Source organism: Pituophis catenifer, unplaced genomic scaffold (genome assembly GCF_029215685.1).
Source record: "Pituophis catenifer annectens isolate HBS135680 unplaced genomic scaffold, rPitCat1.0.hap2 SCAF_1, whole genome shotgun sequence".
Lineage (NCBI taxonomy): Eukaryota > Metazoa > Chordata > Lepidosauria > Squamata > Colubridae > Pituophis > Pituophis catenifer.
Window position 1 is genome coordinate 237,777,605 of NW_027256881.1, and position 22,639 is coordinate 237,800,243.

General features: G+C 40.8%; 1 protein-coding gene across 1 annotated transcript; it reads left to right on the forward strand.

Annotated features, from left to right (window-relative positions):
* The first annotated feature begins 10,857 nt into the window (after positions 1 to 10,857).
* LOC139327458 (membrane-spanning 4-domains subfamily A member 15-like) lies at positions 10,858 to 20,031 on the forward strand. The gene is made up of 6 exons (XM_070957293.1): positions 10,858 to 11,088; positions 13,900 to 14,022; positions 14,191 to 14,247; positions 15,346 to 15,480; positions 17,031 to 17,165; positions 19,836 to 20,031. The coding sequence occupies exons 1-6, from the start codon at positions 10,873 to 10,875 to the stop codon at positions 19,947 to 19,949; spliced, it is 780 nt and encodes a 259-aa protein (XP_070813394.1). The 5' UTR covers positions 10,858 to 10,872; the 3' UTR covers positions 19,950 to 20,031.
* Positions 20,032 to 22,639: the final 2,608 nt, after the last annotated feature.

The window sequence follows — 22,639 nt, forward strand, 5'->3', positions numbered from 1 at the left end:
TTAAATGGGGGCAAATTTTGAAAGTTCTTCTATTTTACTTGATACCTAGTTATAATGCTTCCAAAGAAACAAGAATTTGTGCTGGAAATCATCAGTGTATTTATGAAGAAGTACTATATATTCCCTATAGTGGATGATGGAGGCTGTTTATTTTGTTTATACTCTAGATGATGTTTGTTTTTTGTGACAAATATGGAATTAAGTAGGAGATGTGATGCAGATAAAAAAACAGCTACTAAAATTAAAACACAAATTATTAATAAAACATGTCATAGACACAATACAGATAGTTCTTGACTTATGACTGCAATTTGGACAAGAATGTCCATTGCTAAGTGAGGCAGTGTAAGTGAATTGTGACCATTTTTGCCACTGTTGTTATGTGAATTATTTTGGTTGTTAAGTGAATCACATGGTGCTTCAGTGAATCTGATTTCCCACACTGACTTTAAAATCCGGCTGGGAAGGTCACAAATAGCAATTACTGACTCTGGCATGCCAAAACTGTCATATGTACATGCTGGTTGCCAAGCATCTTGAGTTTTGATCACATGATCACGGGGATGCTGCTACCTGTGAGGACTGGTCATAAGTCACTTTTTTTAGTTCTGTTGTAACTTTGGTCACTAAACAACCAGTTGTAAGTTGAGAACTACCTGTAGTAGCAGTTGCATAATCATGGTGATCGCAAAACGGATTAGAAGACGTTTGTATATAACAAAAATATTCTATATTGTTAGGGTACTTAAATTGATCAAAACCACATTTTTTTACTGTTCTCCCACCTCCAACACGGGGAGTTATAAGCACATTCATTATCTGCATCCTGGAAGATTTCACAATTGTATAAACATGCAATTCCAAAATCAAAGCCATTCATACTTTCAGAGAAGGTGTGTGTGTGTGTGTGTGTGAACTATGACCCCTTTACAACCTGTGAACCTGAACTCTCAGAATGTATAGAAGATTAGTTGCTTGCTTATCGATTGTGGGAATGAGGTAGCCATGGTGTATGTGTAGATCAGACTGATTGGTTGGAACACATATGCAGAGCCTGGCACCGAGATAATTTGGAGATCATGAATCATTAGACTGTTTAAGTTTTGTTTTGCTTTAGGTATTGCTTTCCTAGAAATCATGTGATTTACTGTAGGGATTGTAGGATATGAAACTTATGCCCATATATGGGGTAAATATGTAGTAACTGAATGCTTTCCTTTTAATCATGAATGTAATATGAGAATTTATAGCTGTAATCATGTCTTCTGATACGCCCCATACCCTTGTTTAATAAAAGAGAGGTCTGGAGTCAGCTCGAGGCTCTCTCATCCCGAGAAACACTGGTGTCTGTGTCTTTTCTAATCTGGACCCCTCATGAGGAGCCCACCAGATAATCGCAACAATCGATAATTACACGGTGAAAAGTTTGACCCCCTGCAATGATTTTTACAGGGGTTCAAAATGTACATTTGCACAGTTTTTGAGGTTTAGGTTGATAGGCAACATCCTGTATGCAATTTAGCCACAGCTGAAATGAGGTCACTCTTACTTCCTTTCTTTTGTGTTTGTGGTGAGATTCACTGGGTGCAGCTGAGAACCAACACACTGAAAATTGTGCTGTCAGTGTTACGAGTGGAGTCAAATGAATTGAAGGAACAGGGTTTCATTTAAAATGTGCGAATGTGCTTCAGAAAATGAGCAAAAGATACCCCTTTCATTGCTAACTTAAGTCGTGTAAATCCTTTTCCTTGAGAAACCAGCCATTGGAATAGTCTTATCATTCTCATACAGCTCAGCTCCTCCAGACCTTAAATTAGGAACTGTAGACAGATTGCAGCAATGGGGGTTCTTGTGGCTGACCTTGGACCAAACAGAGACCAGCGACAGAAACATTTGAGGAGCCCAACTGATATAAGTTATTGAATTAATAAATGCATAGGAATAGATTAGGTTCACTTACACGGATTAATTTATAAAGTCACAAAGAGCTTGATTTTTCTTTCACTTGACATTTTCTAGAAGATTCTGAAAGATTCATTACTAGCATGGTGAAAAGTTTGATGATTGCAATGAGTTTTGCAGGTGTGCAAAAGGCACATTTGCAGTTTTTGAGGCTTGGGTTGCTGGGCCTGTCAGAACATTTTATAGACTATAGTATTAAAATATGTTATTAAAGCATTTATGCTTTTATTAAGCTTTTGAATTTTAAGATTTTGTTGGCCTTCTTGCTCTCCACTGTTCTCGGGCCTTGAAAGTAGCCTGTCCAGGGAAGTGAGATAAGCTATACATTCCAGGGATAGCTTCTCTTTAGCTAAATATGTTTTCAGAAAAGTTGTAAGCCGACGGAAGGAAGGAAGGTGGTATTCTATAAGAGGGGCTGATTATAATATAATATAAAACCTGTGTTGGATGGAGGGGGGGCTTTACAACTGCCTACCTAACACTGCCTACCTTGCTGCAGCTGCTCTTGGGTGAAAAATAAAGAAATTAATTCATGCAACTGCTTGTTTTCATTTTAATTGCAGCTCAGAAATAAACTTAGTAAGGAAAAAAAAATCAACAAATGCATCCAGAATCTAGCCACAGCTTTAATTGATGTCACCCTACTTCCTTTCTTATGCTTTTGTGGGTAGATTCAGCGGGTGGAGCTGAGAACAAACATTGAGAAGTATGCTTATAGATGTTTTGGAGTGGAGTCAAATGAATGGGAGGAACAGGATTTCATTAGATTCAGGGTTCAGGTTCCACTCTGTAACCTGTGTAAGATTAATAGGGCGCTTCTGAATATGATATCCAGAGATGGTATTCAGCAGGTTCTGACCAGTTCTGGAGAACCGGTAGCAGAACCTTTAAGTAGTTCAGAGAACCAGTAAATACCACCTCTGACTGACCTCGCCCCCATCTATTCTCTGCCTCCCTAGTCCCAGCTGATTGGGAAGAAATGGGGATTTTGCAGTAACCTTTCCTGGAGTAGGATGGGAATGGGGATTTTGCAGGAACCTTCCCCTGTCATGCCCACTAAGCCATGCACACCAAGCCATGCCTCACCGACCAAGCCACACCCATAGAACCAGTAGTAAAATATTTGAATCCCACCACTGATGATATCCCTTTCATTGCTAACTAAGCCATATAAAGATCAATAGATGCCTAATCCAACTGGAGTTGCCCCCCCTTCCTTTGGACAAATCAACCCCTGGGGGCAGATTTATTATCATTCTTTTTGAGCTCAACTTTCCCAGATTTAAATTAAGGCAGACAGATTCAAGACCACTTCTGGGGTGTGTTTATGTTGTCTAAAAGATCCTCTGTAGATAACAATTTCTTTATGATTGATGTTGGTTTCTCAATGTGGATGAATAGGGATAGAGGTAATAACTTATATCTTAACTTCTTGAAGCCATTCTTTAAGGACTCATCTGCGTGATAGAGCCTCCCTCTCATTTCCAGGCCATAACTGAGGGCAGTTACCATTGGCTTTCTCTGATTCAATGTGGAAATCATGTTTTCCAACTTCCCTTATCACAGCCCTTGTTATATGCACAATTTGCATTGCTTCCCTGATAGGATGGCTGCTGACTTATTTTGGGGGAAACAGGGTAAGTGAGGCAGGGTAAGTGAATTGTGCCATTTTTGCCACTGTTATTAAGTGAATTATTCTGGTTGTTAAGTGACTCACATGGTGCTTAACTGAATCTGATTTCCTACACTGACTTTTAAATCCATCTGAAAAGACCACAAAAAGCAATTACTGGCATGCCAGAACTGTCATACATTCATGCTGGTTGCCAAGCATCTTGAGTTTTGATCCCATGACCATGGAGATGCTGCTACCTGTGAGGACTGGTTACAAGTCACTTTTTTCAGTTCTGTTGTAACTTTGAATGGTCACTAAATGACAAGTTGTAACTTGAGAACTACCTGTACTAGCATTTATATAATCACTGTGATCACAAAACAGATTAGAAGAAGTTTGTATATAACTAAAATATTCCATATTGTTAGGGTAAAAAAGCCACATTTTTTTTTCTGTTCTCCCACCTCCAACAGGGGAAGTGACAAGCACATTCATTATCTGCATCCTGGAAGATTTCACAATTGTGTAAACATGCAATTCCAAAATCAAAGCCATTCCTACTTTTAGGGAGGGTATACTGGGGGGTGTGGGCAATTATGGCCATTTATGACCGGTGAACTTCAACTCTCAGAGTTCCTGAGCCAGCATGACTGACTCAGGAATGTAGAGAAGATTCATTGCTTCCTTGTCCATAATTACACGGTGAAAAGTTTGATTCCTGCAATGATTCTATAGGTGTACAAAATGTACATTAGCACAGTTTTTGAGGTTTGAGTTAATAGGCAGTATCCTGCATATAATGTAGCTCAGTTGAAATGATGTCACTCTTACTTCTTTTCTTTGATGAATCTGCATACAGATGAGAAGTTGAACAACTAGCCTTGTGGTGCCTCCGGAACAATTTTGAACTGAACACACTCATAATTGTAGAAATGATAGCAGATTTTAGAAGAAGTCCTCCTATCACCTCTTAACAATACTAGACAACATAGTATCAACAGTAGAAACCTTCTATTTCCTAGGTTCTATAGTATCTCAAGACTTAAAATGGACACATATTATTAAAAATGTCAAAAAAAAAAAGCAAAACAAAGCATGTTCTTCCTGGCCAACTCAGAAAGCTCAGGCTAGGGAAACACGGTATTTTATATTTTTATGACTAACTGTTGCTTGTATCTTATATTACTTATATTAATTACATTGTTTTATTTAGTATCCTAGTAGGATTTGTTGGTTGCTTATTTAGTATTCTATGACTATAAAAACAGTAAGAGTTGGATCCTTTACATCTTCCACCCTGAAGCTCATCACAGGCACCCCTCAAGTCTGTGTGCTCAGCCCCTGACTGTACTCGCTGTATACACGACTGCATATCCTCGAATCCATCCAACGTCATAATAAAGTTTGCAGAAGACACAGCGGTGCTGGGACTCTTAACTGGAGGGGATGAATCAGCATACAGGGAAGAAGTCCAGAAGTTATCCACATGGCGTTCAAGACAAAGGAGATGGTGCTGGATTTCCGGAAGCACAGAGAGGAACCTGACTCACTGTATATCAAGGGGGGTGGGGGTGGGGCATGTGGAGAGGGTTTCCTCTTTTAAATACTTGGGAGTGCTCATTAGTGAAGACCTCACCTGGAAAAAGAACACATCCCTGGTGGTTAGTAAGGCTCAATGTCAGGTTCCGTATCAGGATAAGAAAATAAATCGCAGACAACAGGGTGGGTGATGTTCTAAGGTTTTATCTTCCTAAATTCGGCACGCTCCGACAATCACCCAGTGCAATTACAGTGAAATATTGTCAGCTGTAACCTTATCGTGCTTTCCCTTCCCATTTTAAACCTAGGGCGCCTCACCCCGTTACTCCTCCCCCAGAATCCACCCCAAAGCCCTGTGCTGATTGGAGGGCTCCAGCTGCCTTCCTCCGGCCAGTAATTCAGTGCAATTAGTCCTGGTTCACTGGGATATCCCGTTCCGATCGGGATAGGTTTGGTAAGCCTCCATTAATGCTGGCTAACCTCATCCATGCAAGTGCAGTCCTATCCGCACTCAGCTGGAGGCCCTGTGAACGGCTGAAGGAAGAGGATTCCACCGTCTGTATGCAGGAGGAGGCAAGTGACGGCAAGGCAAGATATCTGGGCAGGAATGTGGGCTGCATACTCTGTCTACCTCTGTTCCCATCGGAATGACAGCCCCGACAATGTGGGCTGACACTCAACAGACTTCATTTTCTTAGAATCCTATGGAAAAATCAGGTGGAACAACGGCTGATGACTTCTTTCTATTGGTCCATGATAGAAAGTGTCCTCACATACTGTATAACAGTATGGTACACTGGTTTAACAGCTTCTGACAGGAAAGCACTACAGAGTGATTAATTTGGCCCAAGAAACCATTGATTGCCCCCTAACACCACTGGATGACTTTGCCAGGTCTCGCTGTTTCAGCAGAGTAAGGAAGATACTTAGGGATGATTCACACCCTGGCCAGTGTCTCTTTTCACTTTTACCATCGGGCAGCAGACACAGAAGTATAGCTAGCCGGACAAACAGGTTTAAAAATAGCTTCTACCCATGGGCTGTCAGATTCCTAAACGTAATCACAATCACTCCATGTACATATGGGAATATATGACTAGTTTTCCCCCAATTACTTGTATAAGGATTATTCTCTATACTATTCATGTTGTCTTGTATTTTTGTTATGGATTACACCAGTAGAGGTTAAACCAATTTCATTGTATACATGATGTACAATGACAATAAAGGCTATTAGCATTATCACTGAATGTTGTATCTTATGATTTATGATGAATGTATTTTATTATTATGATACAGCCTCCCTCTCATTTCCAGTCCATAGCTGAGGGCAGCTACCATTGGCTTTCTCTGATTCAATGTGGAAATCATGTTTTCCATCTTCCCTTATCACAACCCTTTTTATATGCACAATTTGCATTGCTTCCCTGATAGGATGGCTGCTGACTTCCCTCCAAGGGCACCTGGGGTTGTGAAGCTGAACAGACATGATCCCAGAAGAAGAGCAGCCCCACCAAGACTCCAGAAAAGCATAACCCAGAACTGGTGGGGAGCCACCTCCCAGTGAGATCAGTTTTAGTTTCTCAGTTGCTCTGTGGATTGGCTCTGTTTCTGTCTGACTGACAGGCAGGTCGCTCTAGGAAGGAAATTCTTTACTGCTTTCTCTACCACTCTTGAGGTTGTGCTAGTGATAGGTCAAGCCCTCTCTAAAATGACCTTTCTGTCAGCCTGGGTAGGAGGAAAAGGCCCAATAGGCAAGTCACCCTGTGAGGCATTCCTTGTGACCAGGTTTCTGCTCAGTGGTCTTTCTGTTAGAGTCAAAAAAAATAGTAGAGCCGGACCTCTGTAGACACAGCACTCCATGAAGGGATCTGCCTGATGGGCCATTGGTTTTTGCAATGGATGGACAGGCAAGTTATTCCAATATCACCTTGAAGTTGAAAGTTCAACTTCAAGTTGAAAGTTGAAAGATAGTTAAATCAGTCACTCCAGCTCTCTTTCAAAACTCTCCTCCTCCTCCTCCCTCCTTGCACCCAGGTTAGAGGGAACAATTGGGAGTGTATTCCTCTGCAATACACCGTTAGGATTATGCACAGGGAGCAAATCCTATCACCCCCATAGACGTTCGAAGAACAGGCCAATAAAAAACAGCAATAGGAGGATCAGGACTCTAGAGGGCGCTCCCGTGTAACATACATAGTGAAGAACTCGCCAATGAAGGTGAATTCTGTTATAAATTATCTTATAAAGAGAATATTCTCTCTATACTGGGGAGGAGTCAACCAAAAAGCAAAAGTTCAGTGCAAAATTACTGCAAAAGGAAACATAATAGATTGACCCAATATAACTGCCAATAGGCGGAGGGGCCTTCTTTAGCATCTGTTTCTGGGCAAAACGATCTGGTCCAGATGTTTCAGCGGCTTCTGAGGTCCTTGGAAGTTTTTCCAGGGAGAGTTTCGCAAGGAGCGCAATCGGAGGCTGGGATGGACTCCCTCCGGTCTCCCCTTCACGCTGCTGCGGCTTTGCCAGTTCAAGCGCTAAAAAAAGCAACTCGAAAGCTACAGAAAGCGCCGGTGGTGGGAAAAGAGAGAGAGAAAGAATCCTCCGCTGGACGAGGGCTACTTAAAGAGCTGGGGGTGGGGCGGGGGGGATGGGGAGGCTGTGATCGCAATTTATGTTCTCTTATTTTTATTTCTGGCGATTCCTGCAAAGATTGGGGAAGCCTCCGAGGGGTTGAAAATGAGCCCCTCCAAGCGCGGGACTTGCGTACTTTGGGAGAAAGAGAGAAGCGAAAGAGATGCGGAGGGATGAGTTTGAGTTCAGTCATTCGTTTTAGCCTGGGAATAACAGGACTTTATAAACTTGGATAATTTTCCTCTCATCTCTGAACAAACAGAAGGTTCTTGGCCCCAAACTGTTATTTGTTGCTACAGTTAAAGGGTCAGTAAAGATGTTTTTTTTCTAGAGTCCTCGATTAAGGTGAGTAAATCCCTCCTTTTAGTAGGTGGGGGAGCCCCGCCCTCCACTTGTTCCCGTTAAGGTGCTTTCGTTTCCCCTGAGGCGCCAGTGTATTTCGTCTTGAGCGGTTCTCGTGAGTAGTTTCTGATTACTTGTTTTAAAAATAATATGGAATGAATATGTGGCCCATCCCGTGCCTGCCGGTTCTCCCCTGCAGCCATCCACCCGCGGTCTTCTCAGCCACGCAGCCACCGCAGGTCTTCTAGACGGGAGGATTTCAGGGGAGAATTAGCGGACAGGGAAGAGTTTGCAATCAGTCTTGCCGTGATGGAAGTGCCCAATACGCGCAAAGGCGCCCTGTAAACTTACAAAAATTCAACATTCCAAGTTTACCGTTGGAAGGAAGGTGGATGGGTCGATTTTCGCTTAATTTTGACTTCCAATTAATACAGTTCAAAAAGGAAGGAGCTTCCTTTTAACGTCTGTACAAATCCTAACCATGGGATAAATTCCGCCTATTGGGTCAGAATTTTAAAAATCCGGAGCCTTATTAGATGTCGATAGCAGTTGGGATTTTACTGTATCACCTTCACTGATTTCTGGGGTTGGTGGTCCAATTTGTTCTGATAAGAGACTGTTGGAAGAAACATACTTCTGAGTTCTGCTCCAAGTGGGGAAAAAGACACTGGAAACATGGAGACTGCTTGGAAAGATGATTTAATGGTGGACAGGATCACATGGCTTGAGTTCCTGAACAGAAAAGGGCAGATACAGTAAATCCTCGGATTTTTATGCTCTCTCTGGCTTTGCATTTCTTTTCTTTTTCTTTTTAAAAACAAAACTTTATTAAATCTTAAAAACATTTAAAATATACAAGTTCTCTTGATCAAAAACAAATTTACATATACAGTACACAACTTCACCTACTGACTAATTTCTATTATTATATATACAGATATACATACACACAGTAACTTATTACCTATTCTATCCATCTGACAGTGCCGTTTTTAATTATGTTGATTTCTTCTGGATTTCATCTTTACCCATTCCCCCACCTCTGATTTGTCCACTGGTACCATCTATTCCATATTATAAAATATTTTGAGTCTTCCTTGTCCTTTAACTCTAAAGTTAATTTGTCCATTTCTGCGCATGTGTAGATTTTTTGTATTAGCTCCTGGTCGGTTGGCAAACGATCTATTTTCCACAGTTGTGCTAACACTAGTCTAGCCGCCGTGATTATGTGAAGTAATAAATATTTTATATCGTTTCTAATATTCCTTTTGATCATACCTAATAAAAAGACTTCGGGTTCTAATTCAATTTCATAATCTGTTATTTCTACTATCCATGTTTTTATTTTGTTCCAATATTTCTTAATTTCTGGGCAAAGCCACCAAGCATGGTAGAAAGTTCCCTGTGTTTTTTTACATTTCCAACAAACCGGATTTACATTTGGGTACATTTTCGCTAACCTTGCAGGGGCCAGATACCATCGGTACCACATCTTATAGTGATTTTCTTTATAAGCTACCGATTTTGTCATACTGTAATTGTTTTCCCATGCCCTTTCCCATTCTTCTAATTGTATACTGTGCCCTATGTTCCTCGCCCACGCTATCATCTGCCCTTTGACCAATTCTTCTGCCAAATCGTATTCAAGTAAATATTTATAAATTTTCAAAATTAATTTCCCTTCTGTAGATGCTAATAATTTATCCAATCGGTTTTGTTTTAAGTCTATTCCTCCCTCCTCTTGGCTTTGCATTTCTTGGGGCCCCAAAAGAGTATCCTGATTGGTTGTCAGACTCCCAGGGGGTGGGGGTCTTAGCTAGCCTTGCTGGCTGATGGTCATACGTGCTTCCCAGGTCACATGTGGTGAGTTTCGGTTGCTAGATGGGGCCCATTGTGTTAGTTTCTGTTGCTATTGTGTTGCAAATGTCCTTTGACAAAGGATTGGGTTTCTGCCTCTGGCCCATTAACAAAGGCTGGGGGGCAGGAAGGTGGGAGCTGCTTTGTAAAATATGCTTCTCCATTTCTCATCCAGGGAAATATAATATTCTGCCTTTTTCATATTTCCTAAAATATTTCACTCTTCCAGGAAAGGGGTGGGTGCTAACTTCCTACAAGACCTCCGCACATCAGTGAAGTAAAGGTGGGATACAGATCCTGCTCTTGTGTCCTTCACAGTAACTTGTTCTGTCCCAATTGGTATGACCTTTCTGGAAGATCACGATCAACATGCTCATCCGTGCTTGATGCCTTTAGATCCATCTACCAGTAACAGGACAGGAGGGCAAGTAGAATAAAACCTTGCCCAAATGGAAATGCCATTTAACTGGGGGATCCGAGCTGGTGCTAAGATTAGAAAGAGACCTTTTGCATTCAAAAATGTTTTGTTCTCTATATTCTGATTGATTTTTTCTCAACTGATGTCCATGGAGATCACAGTCATCCAGGTCATGGTTCTCCCAAAGGTGATTTTCAAAAGGCAACTGGACTTTCTTGGTTTTTTCCTTGAAAACATTTCACTTCTCAACAAAGAAGCTTCTTTGGTTCTGACTGAATGGTGGGAAAGGAAGGTTTTTTTTTATCCCTGAGAAAGTTGTATGTTTTTACTACTTTGTTTCCTGAACTCTTCTGGAAATCTTTGCAGTTTTACTGCAGGCAAATGTTATCTCATAAAGTGAGATTAAGGAGAAGGACCAGAATTTGCCTCCTTGATGTTAAGCTATTAACTTTTCCTCACTTGTTTGTTTGCAGGTAATTTAACTGTGGCAACACTTCCAGCAAGAATGGCCAGTGGAACCACACTTTTCATCCCCTCAAATGGAGCAAACATGATCCAAATGGCTGCTGGATTGCCCAGTGTTGCTCTTCAGGCATCTGGAGCAACTCCATATCCTCAGTATGGAGCTCAGCAACTTGGAATTCCCACCAGTGCTCCTCAGCAAGTCCCACAAAAGGGTCCTTTGGAGAGGTTCCTCAATGCTGAATCCAAAGTGCTTGGGGTACGCATGCGTTGCTATGTGCCTGTTTGAATCCCTTAAGGTTTTAGAGCTATGGACACTTGAGAGCCCCATGTTGAAGTCCTGGAACTTGGCTTGGCTGTTGTCTGGTTCTGGAATATACTCCAGAAACCTTGGTTCTTCCTGGTAGTTCCATTTGTGTTGCTGCAAAACATTCTGACTCTATATTCATTCTTTTGCTTTGGATTTTAACTGAGAAAATGGAGCTCAGCCATGGTTTCAGCCAGATCTCTTTTCCTCCCTTTCCTCTGAGAAGTGTAGTTTTTGGGCATTTCTCCAGAAGAACCTGATCATGGATTGGCTCCAGTCAAAACCAGTTGAAGTCACTTTGTGCTTATGACCGTGGTTAACTTCTTGCTCAGTGGTGGGTTGCTACCAGTTTGGACCGGTTTGTGTGAACCGTTGGCGAAAATTTGGCCAAGGTCGCAGAACTGGTAACGGTGGCCAGCTGGCCATGCCCCCGAACCATTTCCCCGGTCGCCGGTCGCTTGCCCCGGCTGCCATGTTCATCGCCGCCATGTTCTTCACGCACGCACATCCCATTACCTTGCAAGTCCAGTGGGATGCACATGCGCGAAGAACATGGCGGCAACAGCAGCAGCTTTTTCTGCCAGTATGTTTTGGCGGCCTGCAGAGAAAGCAGCTGGCAAAGAAGCCTTTTCTGAGGCTTTTTTGCCAGCCGCTTTCCAGCAGTTGCAGCTGGCTGGGGGCTGCCAAAAACTACAGTCAGCTTGCCTTCCGGACTGTGGACCAGGCGTGGAAGGTAAGCACCCTAAACAAGGAGGCGGAGGTGGGGGAGGAAAGCGGGCAAACGGGCCTGGCCACGGGGATTTCCGGGACACCTCTCCGCTGACCCCGCGCCACTGATGCCTGCAGCAGCAAAAACTGCGCAGGAAAAGTCCCCGGGAGTTCCAAGACTCCCTGCTGCTGCCGCCACCGATGCTTTCAGGCAGCGGTAAAAGCTACGCAGGAAAAGTTTTGGGGCACTGAAGCTCCCGTTTCGACCTCTGCCCTGCCTCCACCTGCCATGGCCTGAAGCTCCTGTTTTGGGTGCCGCTGCTGCCGCCGCCGCCACTGCAGCCAGGCATTTTCTCTTGGGCCTCCCAGTCTCTGTCTCCTAGACTTTGAAGGAGGGAGGGAGGGAAAGAGAGAGTGAAAGAAAGAAAGAGAGAGAGAGAGAGAAAGAGACAAATAAAGTGAAAGAAAGACAAAAAAGAAAGAGGAAGGGAGAGACAAGAAAGAAAAAGAAAGAAAGAAAGAAAGGGAGAAAGAGAGAAAAGAAAGAATGAACGAAAAAGAGACAGAAAAAACAAAGAAAGAGAAAGAAAGAAAAAGGAAGGGAGAGAGCAAAAATAAAGAAAGAAAGAACAAGAGAAAAAGAAAGAGGAAGGGAGAGAAGAAAGAGAGAAATAAGGAAAGAAGAGGAAGGGAGGGGGAGAAAGAGAGAGAGAGAGAAAGAAAGGAAGGAAGAAGAGGAAGGAAGGAACACAAACCCTAGCACTAGACGTGATTTCAGAAGACTCTTTGAAACAGGACAGCAATCTAGGGCTGGAAGGGACCTTAGAGGCCATCTAGTCCAACCCCCTGCTCCAGCAGGAAACCTTACTAGATTATTTTGGTGCCTCTAACAGAGAGGAAAATTGTCAGAAAGGAGAAGGAGTTTACTAAGAGAAGGCTGCCATGCAGAGAAAGGCAGAAATAGTCCTTGATTTATGAACAGAATTGAGCCTAAAATTTTGATTGCTAAGCAAGAGCGTTGTTAAGTGAGTTTCACCACATTTTACTCAATCCATGATCTCTCCTGGCTCTAACAGTGATGTGCAAGTTAGGGAAGAACATCTGAAGGTGTGTGTAATGTTCTAAATGTGTAGAAGTTATAGTTAAATGTGTGGCAGAAAGTGGACTCTGGGTGTGTTTTTCCAAATGTAGTAAGTGAGGTTGAATATGTATAGTTTTAGAAGAGATGTGTGTGTGTGTAGGTGTACATAGACATACAGTATATATAGTAAATAATGTATCTTTTTGTGTGCCTATACACTATACTATGTAATATGTATGTACACATATGGCATATGTACATAGGATTAAATAGTATATTTTGGATGTTCAGTAGTAGTAAATAAAGAGACAGGTAAATTGTATCTCGTTGAGGCCTTTGAGGCGAGGAGAGGCCAGGCACCCTAAACATAACCCTTGACATGAGTGACGTCAAGCTGGCCACGCCTACCCAGTCACATGACAACCCAGCTACGCCCACCCAGTCACATGACCACCAAGCCATACCCAGACACGTGACCATCAAGCCACGCCCAGTCACATGATGACCAAGCCATGCCCACCCAGTCACATGACTACCAAGCCACACCCACCAAATAAGCCACGCCCACAGAACCAGTAGTAAAAAAATTATAGAACCCACCCCTGTTCCTGCTGCAGAGAAGTCTTTAGTGAGAGGTGTCATTTTTCTCTTAAAGGCCTATCTTGATATTCTTACAGACCTTCTTCCTGACAAAATCAGACCCATTGAGGGTCAAACTAGATCATAATCTGGAGGAAATGTCTGCTACATAGTGACAATGGTGTCTCAAACTTCCCCTTCTCCCCATTTGGATTTTTTACCATAGGAAACCAGGCCTTGGGTGGTTGCACTGGAAGCTTAGAATTCCAATCCCTTTGAAGGACCTTTCAAAGATGGATATAAAGTGATGCCTTTCCTGGGGTGCTAACAAATTGTATTTTCCCCTCAAATTCAGAGAATTAATTTGTCTTATTTTGTGTGTTTTCCTTCCATAGGCTGTCCAAATCATGATTGGGCTGATCCACATTGGCTTTGGGGCTGTCTCCTGTTATCTCATTCCTCTTTACAGTCTTCCCTTGTCTGCAATTGGAGGTTACCCCTTTTGGGGAGGGATATTTGTAAGTATGTGTGAATTTTTGTTGAGTCATGCACCATGGTAGTAATGGCTAACAGAAGTCCTGTTTGCATTGGAACCTCCCTAGCTTCTCATGGGTGCCAGAGTTTTGTGATAATTTTCTCCTTTTATTTCCAGTGAACTACAATCATTTCTTTTTCTTTTTCCATAGTTTATTTCTTCTGGATCACTTTGTATATCAGCTGCGAACCTTCCAAATCGTGGTTTGGTGAGAAAGTTTAGCATTTGAATTTCTTTTATCCTATTTCTTTGTAAGCACTCAGGTCCTTTTATATTGTCTATTGTCTTCGGATACTGCTCAGTTTTAAACTAACATTTAGGAAAGAAAAGCAAACTCAAAAGCACCCCCCTCCCCAATCTTCCTTCTTTGCTCAACTTTTGCTTCCAAGTCCTGCTTCCATTGAAAGTTCTATGTCAACAGTAGGAACATTATTCCTCCTCCTCCTCCTCCTCCTCCTCAACAGAGGGTCCAGTTTCAGAAGTATTGCTACATGAAAGCAACATTAGAAAGAAGCCCAGCATGTTGGGAGTAAAAGTGTGGAATTAGAGTGAGAATCATTGTGGGAATCAAAGGGAAGAGAGCTGATGGTAGCCCTCCTGCAAAGAGCTTGTATTCTTCTCCTCTGTTTCTCTTTGATTTAAAGAGTATTCATAGCAACATAGACATGTTTTTGTCTTTTAAAGGAACAAAGTATAGATTCAAAAGAAGAAAAACAGCCACCTTGATAGTAAAATACTACATTCCTGAAAGGGGAGAACTGAAAAGAGCAATTTTAAATTTTTCAGTATTCTTACTACTGGCTCCAAGGGTTCTCCAGTCCCATCTCTCTGGTAGACTCTCTGTAATGTTTTATAGCTAAAAGAACATTTAACATTAACAATGAATGCTTAGAGCATGTCACGTCTTACAATAAATAGTGTGGGATTTCTTTAAGCAAAGTGTTAAGGGATGAAAAAATTGTACCATTTTTCCTGTCGTTTTTAACTACCTGGTCTTCAATGGTGACTGACATCCAGAAAGAAAAAGAAGGAATTTGACAGTTTTAGAAAACCCTTCATATGGAGTTGTGGGTTTTGCATTTCCACTGTGGGAAAATGTGTTGTTCCTGCTCATTGGTACTCATGATCTTAGTAGAAAGTTTCACCACAGACTTGTTATATGTCCTTAAGCACCCACATAGAATTTCTTTGTCACTGTTTTTACCATAATTGGGGCCAATTTTTTTAATGCTTTGCATAAATCTATGCTGCAACACAGTGACACTGTAACTGTATTTTCTCTCTTTCTGGTGTATTGCTGTTTCAGGTGAAAACTAGTGTAGGACTGAACATCACAAGTGCTGTAATGGCATTAATTGGTATCATCCTGTACCTATGCGAGCTGATCTTCAATCGTGCTTTTATTACATATTACAGTGCATATCTCACTGAAAATGTACTTGTAAGTAAACCAATCTGGTCTTAAATTTTGGCTTCATGTGCAGAATCCGGAAGGAGATTATATACGCAGCCAGGATATCTCAGACTCTTTGACTTTTGTTTGAAAATTTTCCTTGAATAAGTCTCAGTCCCAAAGAGATGTGTTGTATTTCATTTGAATTTTTAAAATATACATATATTTGTTAAATAAGGGCAAACAACCTTCTGGTCATCAAGGTACAAAGTGCTTAGGACTTTGTAGATTTCTTCTTTCTTCTCCAGTTTTTTTCTTTTTGGTGGGGAGGGGGATGTTAAAAAGAAAAGTAAATATGTTTTAGACATACCTTTTGACTTTGTCACTGTACAGTGTAAACATTTGGTTGTTTTACAGTAGGGCTTGGGTGCTCACACAACACAAAGGAAAGAAGTTGGGTAAAGAAAATAGATCAAGCTGCATCCTTATTGAGGAGGGGAAACAATATATCTTAGACTGGCTGAATCTAAATCACATTGCTGCCCTTAACTATACCCTGTTGATGCCAACTTTCCCATGAGGTTAACTTTACCTTATCCCCAGCCCATGAGTAAGATTTACACCTGATGTAAGTCATCATTAGCTGTACTGGTATAAAACTAGTCTTTTCGTCTCCTCTTATTCTGAGCCCATCCAACAACAGCCTCAAGGTATGTAAAATCTTTTCCCCTTCCCCTGTTATCTTGGAGAAAATGTCAGGTGATCAACAGTGGCTATCTTAGGAAAGTGGGGAGGCCTGTCAATTTTCCTCTTTGGACTAGCCAGCCTCTGTCTTAACCATTTCTTTCTCCTTCTCCCTTAGCACTTTGGTTCTTGAGATTTCCTATCCATCTCCTCTCTCCTCCATCATCCCGAAGGTGCTTTTTCAAGAAGCAACTGGATTTTCTTGTTTTCCCATAGAGACTTTTCATTTCTCATCATTCTTCAGCTCTGACTAGACTCAACAACTCAGCAAAACATAAGAGATGTTAATAATGTTCCTTGATGCGGTTTTCTCATATCACAGTACAGGCAGTCTATCACTGAATGAACAACTATTCATTTAGTGACCATTCAAAGTTTCAGTGGCACTCAAAGCTATGACCACTCCTCGCATGCATGGCCACTGCAGTGTCCCCACAGTCACCTGATTAAAATGGGGGGGGGGGTTGGCTACTAGCAATTTATTTAGGACAGTTGCAACATCCCCTTTGCGACTTTCCCAGCCAGCTTCTGATCAGCAAAGACAGTGGGGGTGGGAAATTAACTTAACAACCATATGAATCTCTTAACTGCAGCGATATGCTTATCAACAGTGGCAGAAAAGGTAAAATTACGCACGACTCACTTAACAATCACTTTGTTTAGCAGTGGAAATTCTGGTCCCAATTGTGGTTTTAAGTCGAGGTTTACCTATCAGTGTCTCTGTTTTTCCCAATACAGTTGTTCCTCCCAGTGTTTCCTTTTAATGGTGTAACACATTAAATTAAATAAAATAAAATACATACCATTACATTAATTTCTCAGCAGATTATATCTATCTTTCCACATGTCTACAGGTTCCTGAAGAGAGTATACAGAGTGTCGGTCGTGGCCTCTCCAGTGTGTTGCTCTTGTTCAGCATGCTGGAATTTTGCATTGCTGTTCCACTGGCTCATTTCGGCTGCCAGGCAACTTGTCGTAGTGATGCCCAGGTAACTATTTGATACCTTGATAATAGCTTCAGCAGTTCTCATTGTTAAAGAATGTAAAAAAGATTGTCCACTTTTCTTCTTTATATCTGCACTCCACCTAACAGGACCATTTGCTGGTTTCTTTGCTATTACCCTGAACAATAAGTGAGATTGGCTACTCAGGATATCCAGTAAGATTTATAACTAACTTTAAGTAAGAACCAGTAAAACGAATGGAAAAATCCCTATCTGTAGATCAGCATTTCTCAGTCTTGGCAAGTTTAAGATGGGCGAATTTCATGCTGCCTGGGGAATTCTGGGAATTGAAGTTCATGTACCTTAAAGTTGCCAAAGTTGAGAAGCATGGGTCTACGTGAGAGTTTAGGATTTTCCATTCCTGGTTTATTTAGAGTTTGGTACAATTAAATAAATCTGTTGTGGTTTCCTTAACAAATAGTGATTAAAGTGATATGAACCATTATTGGACTTTTTGTGAGAAACTGAAATTAAAAGTTGATCTGGGGCTTTGATGATTAGATATGGGATTATGGAAATAATGTAGACAAATGTTAATCTTAGAGTAAGAGTTTGATATATTTTTTACTTATATCTGTACCAAAGAAAGTTGGAAGTCATTCTTTTTTGGTTTTCCTTCTTTTCCTTTTCCTTTCTTACACTTTCACTCATTTTCTTTCCTGAGCCTTTTTTCTTTTTTCAAATTTCTTTTTTATTTGTTTATCCCTTAGCGTTGTATTTTTTGGAAGTATGAAGGATCAAAGTCTTAAACATTATAATTCTACATTCCTTATTTACAGAAATCATATCAAAATGTAGCATGAAATCCACTGGGAGCCATCTCGTATAAGGCAGGCTCTGAGTCCCTCTAACCAAAAAGTGTTTATTTAGAAGATATTATTTATACTCAGGGTTGAACTGTGGGGTCATTGATGCTCTCTGAGCTTGATGGTTTTCTTGCAGATGTTTCATTAACAAACTAGGTAACATTATCAGTACTAGAAGGGAATGGAGTTGGCTCTTATTTTTATATACTAGTGGCTTACCTCATCAGGGTTGATCAGTTGCTTCACAAAAAGTGTTTTGATTGGTGCCAGATCTCTACAGCCTCAGGCAGAGAAGGGCTATTCTGTGTCCCTCCCTCAAATGTTCTTTAAAATACAGAGTTTCCCAGCATTCCTTTAGGAACCTCCAACATGCAAACTCTGGTTACTCATCCTAAAATGAATCCTCTTAACCCGGAGCTTCAAAATTTGCTGTTTGCTGGGAAGGTGTGTAGCTAAAAGTCAGTCTATATTTAGTGTGCATCTGACTGTTGGGATATTTCTTCATACCCAAACAAAAGTGTATTTTCGGTGCAGTTCACACCCCTTGCTCACTGGATCTGGATGTCACAAAGCAAAGCCCACATTTTGTAATTAACCTCTGTGTCCTGTTTTGGCTGGCTGAGTGCTGTCATGCACCCTGGCCACGCCCACTCTGGCCACACCACGCCCCTGGCCATGCCCCTGGCCCTCCGAGGTCAAACACAATCCTGATGCGGCCCTCAATGAAATTGAGTTTGACACCCCTGTTCTACAGTAACGACAATTGGCTCCCTTTTCTACCAATAACAAAGCTACTCTCAACCTTTAGAAATGCTTTAGATTAATTGGAGAGGCAGAAAATGGAACAGAACAAAGACTGAAGGGGGTAAATATGATTGGATCTAACAAAAGAGAAGAACTCTAAAAATACTGTAAGCAGTTAAACCATCATACAGAGATACCTGTCTTGGAGCCCTTGGTGGTCTCTAGCTTGGTTGTTTTCATGGTGATGTTTCATTACTCAAACTAAGTAACATCATCAGTGCTGGTTTATTATTTGGGTAGTAAAACATTTCCAAAAGACACGCAAGCTCAGAGACCATCATTTTAACCCTGAGCTACAAATAATGTCCTTTATCGGTACCTGTATCAATTCACAGCACTATCAGTTGGAGCCATTTCAGAAATCAAAAAATAACTTCCCATGGAGGGAAATGCATCTTCTTCAGTTAATAATCTGATAGGTTTTGTGAATAAATCACAAGAATATTATTTGTTTATTTGTTTGTTTATTTGTTTGTTTATTTGCTTATTTACTCATTTGCAAAGTTGGATCTTATGAGTAACCAAACAGCAACATAAAATATAAGCAATATAAAACTGCAATAAAAACTAATGCACAAAATAAAGTCAGTCCTCAAAGGTCCTCAGGAGAAGCCAGTTGACTTCTCTTACCACTCACCACTTTCCAGAGGATCATCTCAGTTGGTACCATCTTTATTTCAGAAGGGCATCTATTCCATACAGAGAACACTGACTGGGGTGGGGGCTGGGAGGAGCTTCCTGTCACACCTCTTGGTAGGTGGGAGATCCTGAGCAGACATTCTCTGAATGTGGGCATAAAGCTGGCAGATTCAATCAGGAAAAGTCACTTAAAAGCCCAGAAGCCCAGCCCTAAACCATTTGCATGTTAATTTATAGTTTTAAAGAATTCTCTATCAGGACTTTGAGCTATCAAGGATTTCAGCCTGTTGGTGAGACTGCCAGCATCACAGTTAAAAACACAGAACTGGAGAATCTAGTCCTCCTACCTAGAGTAACAGATGTGTCCCTGAGTATTTTTTGTATTGATTATTCTTTTCTGTTACAGCCAACGGTGCTTTATGTGCCTTACCAAGTCATCGGAGGTGGAGAAGTCACAGCTGAACCAAATCCTCCTCCTCCACCACCGACTTACGATAACGTGGTTACCAAATCTCAGTAAAACAAGAAGGAAATATGAGAATTGTTGGCAAAAGAGATTTCAGGAGAAGCAATGAATTTCATATTACTTTACTATGTGCTCCAGCTTGCTTGTTTCTTCTTCAATTATAGCCTTTAAACACCACATTAAATGGGGGCAAATTTTGAAAGTTCTTCTATTTTACTTGATACCTAGTTATAATGCTTCCAAAGAAGCAGGAATTTGTGCTGGAAATCATCAGTGTATTTATGAAGAAGTACTATATATTCCCTATAGTGGATGATGGAGGCTTTATTTTGTTTATACTCTAGATGATGTTTGTTTTTTGTGACAAATATGGAATTAAGTAGGAGATGTGATGCAGATAAAAAAACAGCTACTAAAATTAAAACACAAATTATTAATAAAACATGTCATTGACACAATACAGATAGTTCTTGACTTATGACTGCAATTTGGACAAGAACGTCCATTGCTAAGTGAGGCAGTGTAAGTGAATTGTGACCATTTTTCCCACTGTTACTATGTGAATTATTCTGGTTGTTAAGTGAATCACATGGTGCTTCAGTGAATCTGATTTCCCACACTGACTTTAAAATCCGGCTGGGAAGGTCACAAATAGCAATTACTGACTCTGGCATGCCAAAACTGTCATATGTACATGCTGGTTGCCAAGCATCTTGAGTTTTGATCACATGATCACGGGGATGCTGCTACCTGTGAGGACTGGTCATAAGTCACTTTTTTTAGTTCTGTTGTAACTTTGGTCACTAAACAACCAGTTGTAAGTTGAGAACTACCTGTAGTAGCAGTTGCATAATCACGGTGATCGCAAAACGGATTAGAAGACGTTTGTATATAACTAAAATATTCTATATTGTTAGGGTACTTAAATTGATCAAAACCACATTTTTTTTACTGTTCTCCCACCTCCAACATGGGAAGTTATAAGCACATTCATTATCTGCATCCTGGAAGATTTCACAATTGTGTAAACACGCAATTCCAAAATCAAAGCCATTCATACTTTCAGAGAAGGTGTGTGTGTGTGTGTGTGAACTATGACCCCTTTACAACCTGTGAACCTGAACTCTCAGAATGTATAGAAGATTAGTTGCTTGCTTATTGATAATTACATGGTGAAAAGTTTGACCCCTGCAATGATTTTTACAGGGGTTCAAAATGTACATTTGCACAGTTTTTGAGGTTTAGGTTGATAGGCAACATCCTGTATGCAATTTAGCCACAGTTGAAATGAGGTTCACTCTTACTTCCTTTCTTCTGTGTTTGTGGTGAGATTCACTGGGTGCAGCTGAGAACCAACACACTGAAAATTGTGCTGTCAGTGTTAAGAGTGGAGTCAAATGAATTGAAGGAACAGGGTTTCATTTAAAATGTGTGAATGTGCTTCAGAAAATGAGCAAAAGATACCCCTTTCATTGCTAACTTAAATCGTGTAAATCCTTTTTCTTGAGAAACCAGCCATTGGAATAGTCTTATCATTCTCATACAGCTCAGCTCCTCCAGACCTTAAATTAGGAACTGTAGACAGATTGCAGCAATGAGGGTTCTTGTGGCTGACCTTGGACCAAACAGAGACCAGCGACAAACATTTGAGGAGCCCAACTGATATAAGTTATTGAATTAATAAATGCATAGGAATAGATTAGGTTCGCTTATAAACTTATAAAGTTATAAGTAACTTATAAAGTCACAAAGAGCTTGATTTTTCTTTCACTTGACATTTTCTAGAGGATTCTGAAAGATTCATTACTAGCATGGTGAAAAGTTTGATGATTGCAATGAGTTTTGCAGGTGTGCAAAAGGCACATTTGCAGTTTTTGAGGCTTGGGTTGCTGGGCCTGTCAGAACATTTTATAGACTATAGTATTAAAATATGTTATTAAATCATTTATGCTTTTATTAAGCTTCTGAATTTTAAGATTTTGTTGGCCTTCTTGCTCTCCACTGTTCTCAGGCCTTGAAAGTAGCCTGTCCAGGGAAGTGAGATAAGCTATACATTCCAGGGATAGCTTCTCTTTAGCTAAATATGTTTTCAGAAAAGTTGTAAGCCGATGGAAGGAAGGAAAGATGCTGAGATGCATAAGGGGTGGTATTCTATAAGAGGGGCTGATTATAATATACATATACACATATACATATACATATACATATACATATACATATACATATACATATACATATACATATACATATACATATACATATATAAAACATATGTTGGATGGAGGGGGGCTTTACAACTGCCTACCTAACAACTGCCTACCTTGCTGCAGCTGCTCTTGGGTGAAAAATAAAAAACTTAATTCATGCTACTGCTTGTTTTCATTTTAATTGCAGCTCAGAAATAAACTTAGTAAGGAAAAAAAATTCAACAAATGCATCCAGAATCTAGCCACAGCTTTAATTGATGTCACCCTACTTCCTTTCTTATGCTTTTGTGGGTAGATTCAGTGGGCGGAGCTGAGAACAAACATTGAGAAGTATGCTTATAGATGTTTTGGAGTGGAGTCAAATGAATGGGAGGAACAGGATTTCATTTGATTCAGGGTTCAGGTTCCACTCTGTAACCTGTGTAAGATTAATAGGGCGCTTCTGAATATGATATCCAGAGATGGTATTCAGCAGGTTCTGACCAGTTCTGGAGAACTGGTAGCAGAACCTTTAAGTAGTTCAGAGAACCAGTAAAT